Here is an 11560-nt window from a genome sequence, read left to right on the forward strand (position 1 = left end):
CCAACATCTAGGTCAAAGAGACACTGGGAGGGGGTCGTCTGATGCCTTCTAGAAACTAAGAATGTTTTCTGACCAATATGAGCTAATTTTTACCTTTTTTCTACAGCTACAACAAACTTGTCATATTTTAACCTATTTTCATCACATTTCTTGCAATATTTTTGCACCTTTTAATGCATTTTTGCTGCATTACTCCACATTTCTGCACATTTTTTACACTTTCAAGACATTTTCAGCACTTATAAACCCTTTCCACCACTTTTCCACCAAATGTCACAAAGCTTGACCCATTACTGTAATTTTGTTATGCTTATTTTTGTCAATTTAACCACATTTAAGATATGTCATAGCCGTTATTTGCCAGTTTAAACTAATTGTTCCTACTTTTTAAATTACATTACCCTAATTCTTTCTGTGGTTTTTAAAATCTGTATTTCACAACTTATTCCACCATTTTTGGTCACTTTTAACGCATTTTATTTCTGATTAAAACAAGGATTTCCATCTTTAAGATGACTATAATAAGAGTAAACTTCCTGGATAACAGTGGATATTATTCAGATGAATAAATAAATGTGGTTATCACAAATGCATAGAACAAGGGACCATCATTTTCATCTGTGGCCCTTTTATTTTGGGAGTCACAGGCTAAAAAGGTAGAGAAACACTGCTCTAAAAGGTGGGATTTGGCCCCCGGACCTTGAGTTTGACACACGATTCAAAGTTAAACAAGGTAAGACTGTGAAAAGGATTAAATTAATTAATTACCAACAGGTCATAAGATTAAAACTGAGAACGTGCCTGGGAGTTAATTTCAGTCTCTGCATTTGCCCTCGACGTGATTTTAATAACTCATTTGGGCACTTTTTAAATAAAAAATATCTGTATTTGCCGCTGTGGGCTAAAACTCATGGTCTCTCAGTCTGTGTGGAAGAAAGCGCTTTGATAGTTGTGTGCCTCAGGTGAGGAAGAGCCTCCTCTTCATATGTGGACTCTCTCTTCCTCTCTCACTCAGAGCTGCGAGGAACCAAAGTTGTTCTTTTTCTCCGACACCTTCTGAAGGCGTGTTAACATGTGCAAGCTTTAGCTTCGGGGGAACGAAGGAAAAGAGAAAACAAGTCTGCAAGTAAACAGAGAGCACCGAGTTGAGGAGGAGGCGTCGCAGAGCAGAAGTTATACATTTAGCTCTCATTAGCATTACAAACCAGGTTTATTACAGCAGAGCCTCAGGAACATGAAGGTAAAAGATAATTATGCAGAGTTTCAAAGTTAGAATTCACTACAAAGCCTGGTTAGTTCTTTTGCTCAAGTGCACGAACTGAAGTCAGGGCTCCAACGCGTGAAAGGAATAATAAAGTGGGTCCACAGGGACGATAGAAACTCTCTGATAAGGGCCAAGGCCGTTAACTGGGAAGCCGTCGCCATGGTAACGTGTCCAAAGTGGCAGCTGTAACGCGTTGTCACGTCTCCTCGTGCAGCGATGATACTTCCTTATTTTTTTCATCACTCACAGGGATCGGAGCATTACACTGACCTCTAGTGGTCACATCAGTACAAAAAAAGGCAATGTAGATGTTTGCGAGTGCAGTTTTTTGCAAAATAAAAGCGATATTTCTACATTTTCGCTAAAGTATGATTGCGCTTTGAACGTTTCCAACGAAGGTCGAACTGTTTTTATCCTCTTTCTGTAAACAAAAGGTTTACATTGACATATCTAACTTTTCCTCATTATTTAGATCAACTAAAAGCAGCACAAGTTGTCTTTGTGACTGAAAAAGCTGCTAAATGATCTAAAAATCAGGCTGAATGTTTCACTCCAATAGAAAACAATGGGATGTTTACAGGCAGTGGGGCTGTGTGACATAATCAATCACGTGATTTCAAGATGGAGGAACACAGGCTCTGAAACTGTAAAGTAGTTCCACATTTGTTTTGTTAGACATAGATCGTCTAATAAGAACATTTTAAAGATTTTAGGCCACATTTGTAACAACAAAAAACTGTGGTGGATTGTTTTAAATATGTCGAGCGACTGTAGAAGCAGTTATTATGATGACCAGTTTAACCAATACATCCCTCACTTCTTCCCTCTCGTAGCATTAGCCTGAAGCTAATCCCAGGCCCAGTGAGCTGCAGGTGACTGTGCTGTTAGCTGACCCATCCATCATGGCTGCCACCAGCCACAGGCTTGGTAATACCAGTCACAGCTCCAACTGGGCAGCACACATCGTTCATCTTCTCCTGCGTCTGTCTCCACCGTGTTTACTAATGACCTCTTCACTCCTCTGGCCCTTTTCCTCCTCCTCCTCCCTACGGTGTTTAGCACGCAGCGCACACCGTGAAGTGGCAAAATAAGAAATTCAGAATATGGTGTGAGATATAAATCCGACCAAAATACATGTTAATCACTGTCACAGACAGGGAATGTTGTGCACACGTTTCTGCGTCGCCGACTCATTGGGTTGGTTTTATGAAGTACGAGCCGTAAAAAGCCTTCAGGCCGTGAAATATTATTCCCATTTGTTCAATCTACACAGCTCGCACTGCAGCGAGGAGCAATAAGCCCTAAAAATTCACTTTCACTGTGATTGGAAACACCAGAGCCGAGGGTGCACCGCACGTCATATCCAACGTCACATCAGGAGCAGCTGCTTACCGTTTGAGCAGGGGTTCTCAACCTTGGGGTCGTGGGACACTGGCAGGGGGTCATCAGATGACTTACAATTTAAGCCCATTTTTCCCCTTTTTCTGCAACTCGACCAAACTTACCATATTTTTGTTCCTTTTAATGCATTTTTGTTACATTACTCCCATTTCTGACACTTCGCCTTTTCTGCACATTTTTTCAGCACTTATAAACCCTTTCCACCACGTTTCCACTCAATGTCACGTCGTTCCATTATTGTCACTTTCAACCTCATTCACAATTTTTATTGCCAATTTCTGTTGTTTTTAAAATTCCATTTCACCACCTTTTCCCCCATTTTTGGTCACTTCTAACCCATTTTATTTCTGATTAAAACTAGGATTTTGATTCTTTAAGATGACTTTATACTATGGCCCAAATAATATAAACTTCCTGGATAACAGTAGATATTATTCAGATGAATAAATAAATGTGGTTATCACAGATTCATAGAACAATGGACCATCATTTTACTGACTTTATGGATGGACCCCAAAAATTTCTCCCCTTTATTCCCCCTTATAGATGGTCCTGTCTCCACATGACTGTTCTTCAATGTTCATGTCTGTGTTGTACGTCAACCCTGAAAGACACGACACGGAACAAGGCCTCAAATAAGTCCATGTCGTCATCGTTGTGCTGAGATCCGTGAGTTATGGTCGGTGGAGGAAATCTGTGATCCGTCAGTAGTTGCTAAGAAACAGAAGCTCAAAGCACTTCATCAGGAATATAAGGTAATGCACATACTGCATGTTAAAGTGTGTCTAAGAAACAGTAAAAAAAATAAAACTTGGAAATTCCTCTCCTGTCGTCGTTGTTGGAGTGATATCTACAGAGTGGGAACAAAAAAACAAAACAAAAAAAAAAGCAAAGAAGCACGTCGTCGACTCTAGAGCAAGAGCGACAGCTTGCTGCGCTTGGCACGAATACATTTCCTCTAGCACAGGGAAAGTGTGAAAACATGTCAGCATGACAGGTTTGTGTTCTCTGGAGCTGTGCTGCCGCTTTCCTCCAACGTGGAATCATATGAAAAATCATTATAGAGCAGAGTGAGCCTCCATCCTTATTTAAATATCTTATTAAACATGATATTTACATGCAAAGCCACCAAGTGCCTCCCGCCGTCACTCAAGCTCTGCCAATAAAACAACTAATTGAAACCACGCTAAACTTTTCTCATTATTGAAGCTCATCATCTCCTCCAGCAATTATCCAAATGCTTCATTTCTGTTCATTTTCCACAGAAAAGAAAATGCTGGTATGTGTTTCCTACACGTTAGAGGAGGTTTGAGGGATGTTGGTTGGATACTGGATGAATGCTTTGGTTCATCCAAAGGTCGAAATAATAAAAAAAAAACACAGAAGAATTGTGTTTAATTGTAGTTCTGGGGCACAAAACAAGCACGGGATGAAGAGGGGGAGATGATTCCAGCCGCTGGGGGGGCGCGGCGCAGCATGCAGCCTCTCTGGGGCTCCACGGACACTTTCCCTCGGCTTGTAGGGGGATCAGGTAGAGGGCCGGTGTAGGCGTAGACAAAATAAAACCTTTGCTTTCCCTCTGACAGTCAGATGATATGATGACCTTGGAATGTCTGGTTCAGAAGACAGAAAGTCCAGTTGGTGATGGGGGAGGGGAGAGAAGCGGGGACGGAGCATCAGATCTGCATACATCTAAGGTTGAGATTGAGACAACCTTGAGCAGGCTCAGTGGGGCTGATGAAAAGAAGATAGTCGTTTTCAGACGGACTAGTCACAACATTTGACAATCAGCCCTATTGTCTCTGGTCATTCTATAATCCAATAATGTGGCCATTTCCCTTGACCCTTACTCTCCACTCCTCCTTAAAGTTCCACGGTGGATTCCATCTGAGAGTTTGGCCTCCTCCGTCAATGCCTTCCAATAATGCTGCCAACGTAATCCAAATTTGCGGTAAAACAGGATAACACCACTTTCAATCAGCAGAAGTCCTGTAATCAAAAATCTAATCTGGTGTGGTGGACGGCTTCCACATCCTCAGGAGGGAGGTAGGGAGGGAAAAGTAGGAGCAAAGAGGAAAGCGACTGCCTCCAACCGAGAAGCAGAAGAAGATGGAGCATAGGGCAGGGTGTGGGGAAAAAAAGTATTTAGTCAGCCACCAATTGTGCTGACTAAACAATTGTTCTTTCTCCTCCAAAAACGGTGAGTTGAGTTTTTACCAAAAAGTTCTATTTTGGTTTCATCTGACCATATGACCTTCACCCAATCCTCTCCTGGATCATCCAAATGTTCTCGAGCAAACTTCAGACGGGCCTGGACATGTAGTGGCTTTAGCAGGGGGACACGTCTGGCACTGCAGGATTTGAGTCCCTGGTGGCGTAGTGTGTTACTGATGGTAGCCTTTGTTACTTTAAACCCAGCTCTCTGCAGGTCATTCACGAGGTCCCCCCGTGTACTTCTGGGATTTTTGATCACCGTTCACTGATCATTTTGACCCCACGGGGTGAGATCTTGCGTGGAGCCCCAGATGGAGGGAGATTATCAGTGGTCTTGTATGTCTTCCATTTTCTAATAATTGCTCCCACAGTTGATTTCTTCACACCTATTGTAGGTTCAGTCTACCCAGCCTGGTGCAGGTCTACTATTTAGTTTCTGGTGTCCTTTGACAGCTCTTTGGTCTTGGCCATAGTGGAGTTTGGAGTGTGACTGTTTGAGGTTGTGGACTGGTGTCTTTTATACTGATAACCAGTTCAAACAGGTTCCATTAATACAGGTAACGAGTGGAGGACAGAGGAGCCTCTTAAAGAAGAAGCTACAGGTCTGTGAGAGACAGAAACAGTGTGATTTTCTGGATTTTTTTTTCTCATTTTGTCTCATAGTTAAGGTTTAAATATGTAATTCCTTTAACCCTCTGGGGCCGACGGACCTGATCACGATCACATGATGGTTTTAATTGATCGTCACCATCAGCATCACTTGATTTCATGTCTGCAGAACTGTGCAGGAAATTTGTAACCGGAACAGCAGCACAGAATGTATAGCACAATCTGTTCAAGGCAATAGGGAGAAATGTGTGTGGGCTCATTCTCTTTGAGCACTTCATCACCCATTAGAATTAAAAGACTTAAAATTATTTCTTTTTTCACAAATCCTGCTTTATGCTCCTTTAAATGTTACTTACAAAACCACTTCTGTAATTTATTCTATTATTCACAGTGTCCAAATATCATGTGGTGTGAAATAAAAAATCTTTAAAATTACTCTAAATCTATTCGCATCTATTTTCTGCCCTATTTTAGTTTAATTATAGTCCTGTATAAATATATTCTATTTTCATTTCCATCATAATCTTCATGCAAACAATGCCTGATGATGCAAATGTTATTAAATATCATGGGGTAAAATCCTTGAGCCAGATAATAGATGTTGGACACCGCTAACAATACAGTGTAATAATAGATAAGCTAAAGGGTAAAAAATAAACAAAAATGGGCTCAAATTGTATCTGGCGACCATCCTCCTAGTGTCTCTCGACCCCGAGGTTGAGAACCCCTGGTCTACAGAGAAGCCCAACATGTATTTACAACAAACAAATTAAATAGAACAAAGAACACAAATTAAAAGAACAAATGGTAGATATAAATCAAATGAATCATTTTATTATTATTTTAACATTTTCTAGGTTTACGCTTTTTTCCGCGCTTTCCTTTCTTTGCTTCTTTCTGGACTTCATTCTCCTTCTGGTCTGAGGACAGATTGTCCAGCTTCTCCTTGTCCTCTTTGACAGATGACCTATCGTCCTGGTCTGTACTCTGAGCCAGTTCCTTGGCCAGTCCTTGGTCCTCGTCTGTACTCTGACCCAGTTCCTTGGCCAGTCCTTGGTCCTGGTCCGTACTCTGACCCAGTTCCTTGAAGAGTTCTTGGTCCTGTTCCATATTCTCTGAAGAGGGCTGGAAGCATTTAGAGACCAGGAACTGGAAATCAGGGTTCACGGCGCAGAACTGTCCATCTGGTGTGGGCTGGTAGTGGTAGACCACACCAGTTTTGGGGTCTGGGTATACTGGGTAAATGGGCTCACCACAGTGGACCATACCAGTATCAGGGTCTTTGTATGCTGGTACTAGCCGCTGAGGGAGCTGGGAGTAGTCCACCATACTGGTAGTGGGCCCTTGGTGAACTGGTATTAACAGCTGATCAGGTTCTTGTGGGAGACAAACATTGTTGTCAACCGGTTGTGTTGTCCACACCTGGTCACATGTGTCTGTGCTTTTGTCACAAGTGTTCTTCTGCTCATTGGCCTCCATGTGGTTTGAGGAGGACAGACTCGATTGGTTCTTATAGAACTCCAGTTCTGCAGAGAGCATGGCCGACTGGTTCTTGCTCTCCATGAGCTCAGAGGAGAGGGTTCTGCACTGGTCCTGAGAAAGCTGCAGTTCATCAGAGAGCCCGCTGCACTCGTCCTGAGCCTCCTTTAATTTATCTTCATAGGTTTCCTTTATTTCCTGGATCTTCTTTCTTTCTTTAGCCTCTAGTTCTTTGTGTATTTCAGATCGTTTCTTGATCACATCCTTCAGATCATTTAATTCATCGATGAGATGCTGAAAGAAATCCTGTTGTTTTGATGAGGATGTGGGAGGAGCCTGTCCCACTTTCCTTGCAATGGACTTCATATTGGTTAAAGCCCTGTTAGTCCTTAGTTCGCCTTAATCTTCTTATTTTGAAGTTAAAAATCTAATAAAGCTTTAAAACTCTTTCACTGACTTCTGCTGATGCTCAGAAATTCACTGAAGTATGAAGAAGCCGCTTTTATCTGTGGTTCCAAAAATGAATGCCCAAACATCAAAGGCGATGACATCACTCACTCTCTCCACCAATCAGCAGCACACACAGCCACAACCACTGAAAATGGAAGCTCCTTTGATCTCAGGTTCCAGAAATTAAAGCAGCTTCTGCTGTAGTCATGTGACTCACTCAAAAAAAATATTTATTTAGTGTATTATGTTATTTTAAGAAGATTGGTCTTTTAGTCATCTAATTTAATAAAATGTAGGAAGTTTAATAATACTTGGGCCATAGTATATAGTCATCTTAAAGATGTAAATCCTTGTCTTAATCAGAAATAAAATTGGCTAAAAGTTGCAAATTAGAGTGGCCAAAAACAGACAGAGAACGTGGCAGAAAATGGTTCAAAGTGTCAATATTGGCTTAAAAGTGGCAGAAATTGGGTAATGTAATTTAAAAAGTAGGAACAATTAATTTAAACTGGCAAATAATGGGCATGACAAATAGTGAATGTGATTAAATTGGCAAAAATAATCATGAAACATGGTGAAAAGAGGTTAAAAGTGACAATAACAGAAAAGGGAGTAATAGAGCAAAAATGCATTAAAAGGTGCAAAGATAAGACAAGAAAAAGTGATAAAAAAATAGGTTAAAGGGGAGGAATGATTAAAAAAAACAACTTTATAATGGTTTTGCGACAGTAATATGCATCCCTTTAGCCTCCCTCCCTTGTTATTCCACATTTTGTAAAAAGTCAGCTCCAAACGGGTGAGTTGGATTTCCCCCGTACCTGATGTCACCTACAGAAAACTCCTGTATGTCTTCCATTTTCTAATAATTGCTCCCACAGTTGATTTCTTCACACCTATTGTAGGTTCAGTCTACCCAGCCTGGTGCAGGTCAACTATTTAGTTTCTGGTGTCCTTTGACAGCTCTTTGGTCTTGGCCATAGTGGAGTTTGGAGTGTGACTGTTTGAGGTTGTGGACTGGTGTCTTTTATACTGATAACCAGTTCAAACAGGTTCCATTAATACAGGTAACGAGTGGAGGACAGAGGAGCCTCTTAAAGAAGAAGCTACAGGTCTGTGAGAGACAGAAACAATGTGATTTTCTGGATTTTTTTTCTCATTTTGTCTCTCATAGTTAAGGTATAAATATGTAATTTCTTTAACCCTCTGGGGCCGACAGACCTGATCACGATCACATGATGGTTTTAATTGATCGTCACCATCAGCATCACTTGATTTCATATCTGCAGAACTGTGCAGGAAATTTGTAACCGGAACAGCAGCACAGAATGTATAGCACAATCTGTTCAAGGCAATAGGGAGAAATGTGTGTGGGCTCATTCTCTTTGAGCACTTCATCACCCATTAGAATTAAAAGACTTAAAATTATTTATTTTTTCACAAATCCTGCTTTATGCTCCTTTAAATGTTACTTACAAAACCACTTCTGTAATTTATTCTATTATTCACAGTGTCCAAATATCATGTGGTGTGAAATAAAAAATCTTTAAAATTACTCTAAATCTATTCACATTTATTTTCTGCCCTATTTTAGTTTAATTATAGTCCTGTATAAATATATTCTATTTTCATTTCCATCATAATCTTCATGCAAACATTGCCTGATGATGCAAATGTTATTAAATATCATGGGGTAAAATCCTTGAGCCAGATAATAGATGTTGGACACCGCTAACAATACAGTGTAATAATAGATAAGCTAAAGGGTAAAAAATACACAAAAATGGGCTCAAATTGTATCTGGCGACCCCCTCCTAGTGTGTCTCGACCCCAAGGTTGAGAACCCCTGGTCTACAGAGAAGCCCAACATGTATTTACAACAAACAAATTAAATAGAACAAAGAACACAAATTAAAAGAACAAACGGTAGACATAAATCAAATGAATCATTTTATTATTATTTTAACATTTTCTAGGTTTACGCTTTTTTCCGCGCTTTCCTTTCTTTGCTTCTTTCTGGACTTCCTTCTCCTTCTGGTCTGAGGACAGATTGTCCAGCTGCTCCTTGTCCTCTTTGACAGATGACCTATCGTCCTGGTCCGTACTCTGAGCCAGTTCCTTGGCCAGTCCTTGGTCCTGGTCCGTACTCTGACCCAGTTCCTTGGCCAGTCCTTGGTCCTCGTCTGTACTCTGACCCAGTTCCTTGGCCAGTCCTTGGTCCTGGTCCGTACTCTGAGCCAGTTCCTTGGCCAGTCCTTGGTCCTGGTCCGTACTCTGACCCAGTTCCTTGGCCAGTCCTTGGTCCTCGTCTGTACTCTGACCCAGTTCCTTGGCCAGTCCTTGGTCCTGGTCCGTACTCTGACCCAGTTCCTTGGCCAGTCCTTGGTCCTGGTCCGTACTCTGACCCAGTTCCTTGGCCAGTCCGTGGTCCTGGTCCGTACTCTGACCCAGTTCCTTGGCCAGTCCTTGGTCCTCGTCAGTACTCTGAGCCAGTTCCTTGGCCAGTCCTTGGTCCTCGTCTGTACTCTGACCCAGTTCCTTGGCCAGTCCTTGGTCCTGGTCCGTACTCTGACCCAGTTCCTTGAAGAGTTCTTGGTCCTGTTCCATATTCTCTGAAGAGGGCTGGAAGCATTCAGAGACCAGGCACTGGAAATCCGGGTTCACGGCGCAGAACTGTCCATCTGATGTGGGCTGGTAGTGGTAGACCACACCAGTATTGGGGTCTGGGTAGACTGGGTATATGGGCTCACCACAGTGGACCATCCCAGTATCGGGGTCTTTGTATGCTGGTACTAGCCGCTGAGGGAGCTGGGAGTAGTCCACCATACTGGTAGTGGGCCCTTGGTGAACTGGTATTAACAGCTGATCAGGTTCTTGTGGGACACACACATTGTTGTCAACCTGTTGTGTTGTCCACACCTGGTCACATGTGTCTGTGCTTTTGTCACACGTGTTCTTCTGCTCATTGGCCTCCATGTGGTTTGAGGAAGACAGACTAGATTGGTTCTTATAGAACTCCAGTTCTGCAGAGAGCATGGCCGACTGGTTCTTGCTCTCCATGAGCTCAGAGGAGAGGGTTCTGCACTGGTCCTGAGAAAGCTGCAGTTCATCAGAGAGCCCGCTGCACTTGTCCTGAGAAAGCTGCAGTTCAGCAGAGAGCCCGCTGCACTTGTCCTGAGAAAGCTGCAGTTCATCAGAGAACCCGCTGCACTTGTCCAGAGAAAGCTGCAGTTCATCAGAAAGCCAGCCGCACTGGTCCTGAGAAAGCTGCAGTTCATCAGAAAGCCAGCTGCACTCGTCCTGAGAAAGCTGCAGTTCATCAGAGATCCCGCTGCACTTGTCCTGAGAAAGCTGCAGTTCATCAGAGAGCCCGCTGCACTTGTCCTGAGAAAGCTGCAGTTCATCAGAGAGCCCGCTGCACTTGTCCTGAGAAAGCTGCAGTTCATCAGAGAACCCGCTGCACTTGTCCAGAGAAAGCTGCAGTTCATCAGAAAGCCAGCCGCACTGGTCCTGAGAAAGCTGCAGTTCATCAGAAAGCCAGCTGCACTCGTCCTGAGAAAGCTGCAGTTCATCAGAGATCCCGCTGCACTTGTCCTGAGAAAGCTGCAGTTCATCAGAGAGCCCGCTGCACTTGTCCTGAGAAAGCTGCAGTTCATCAGAGAGCCTGCTGCACTTGTCCTGAGAAAGCTGCAGTTCATCAGAGAGCCCGCTGCACTTGTCCAGAGAAAGCTGCAGTTCATCAGAAAGCCAGCTGCACTGGTCCTGAGAAAGCTGCAGTTCATCAGAGAGCCAGCTGCACTCGTCCTCAGCCTCCTTTAATTTATCTTCATAGGTTTCCTTTATTTCCTGGATCTTCTTTCTTTCTTTAGCCTCTAGTTCTTTGTGTATTTCAGATTGTTTCTTGATCACATCCTTCAGATCATTTAATTCATCGATGAGATGCTGAAAGAAATCCTGTTGTTTTGATGAGGATGTGGGAGGAGCCTGTCCCACTCTCTGTGCAATGGATTTCATATTGGTTAAAGCCCTGTTAGTCCTTAGTTCGTCTTAATCTTCTTATTTTGAAGTTAAAATCTAATAAAGCTTTAAAACTCTTTCACTGACTTCTTCTGATGCTCAGAAAATCACTGAAGTATGAAGAATTGC

At 42.6% G+C, this 11560-nt stretch overlaps 1 protein-coding gene across 1 annotated transcript; it reads right to left on the minus strand.

Moving 5' to 3' along the window:
* Positions 1-2633: 2633 nt before the first annotated feature.
* Positions 2634-11560, minus strand: LOC114478997 (uncharacterized). The gene is made up of 3 exons (XM_028472389.1): positions 9533-11560; positions 6352-6571; positions 2634-2695 (listed from the first exon to the last, which is right to left on the minus strand). The coding sequence occupies exons 1-3, from the start codon at positions 11426-11428 to the stop codon at positions 2634-2636; spliced, it is 2178 nt and encodes a 725-aa protein (XP_028328190.1). The 5' UTR covers positions 11429-11560.

Source organism: Gouania willdenowi, chromosome 2 (assembly GCF_900634775.1).
Source record: "Gouania willdenowi chromosome 2, fGouWil2.1, whole genome shotgun sequence".
Lineage (NCBI taxonomy): Eukaryota > Metazoa > Chordata > Actinopteri > Blenniiformes > Gobiesocidae > Gouania > Gouania willdenowi.

Excerpts from the sequence above, each read along its gene's own strand:
- LOC114478997 (XM_028472389.1), bottom strand. The coding sequence starts at position 11,428 with ATGAAATCCATTGCACAGAGAGTGGGACAGGCTCCTCCCACATCCTCA. Across the intron at positions 6,572-9,532 it reads AGGACCAAGGACTGGCCAAG|GAACTGGGTCAGAGTACGGA; the intron begins GAACTGGCTCAG and ends GAACTCTTCAAG. Across the intron at positions 2,696-6,351 it reads AGGAAAGCGCGGAAAAAAGC|TGTCCCACGACCCCAAGGTT; the intron begins GTAAACCTAGAA and ends ACCCCCTGCCAG.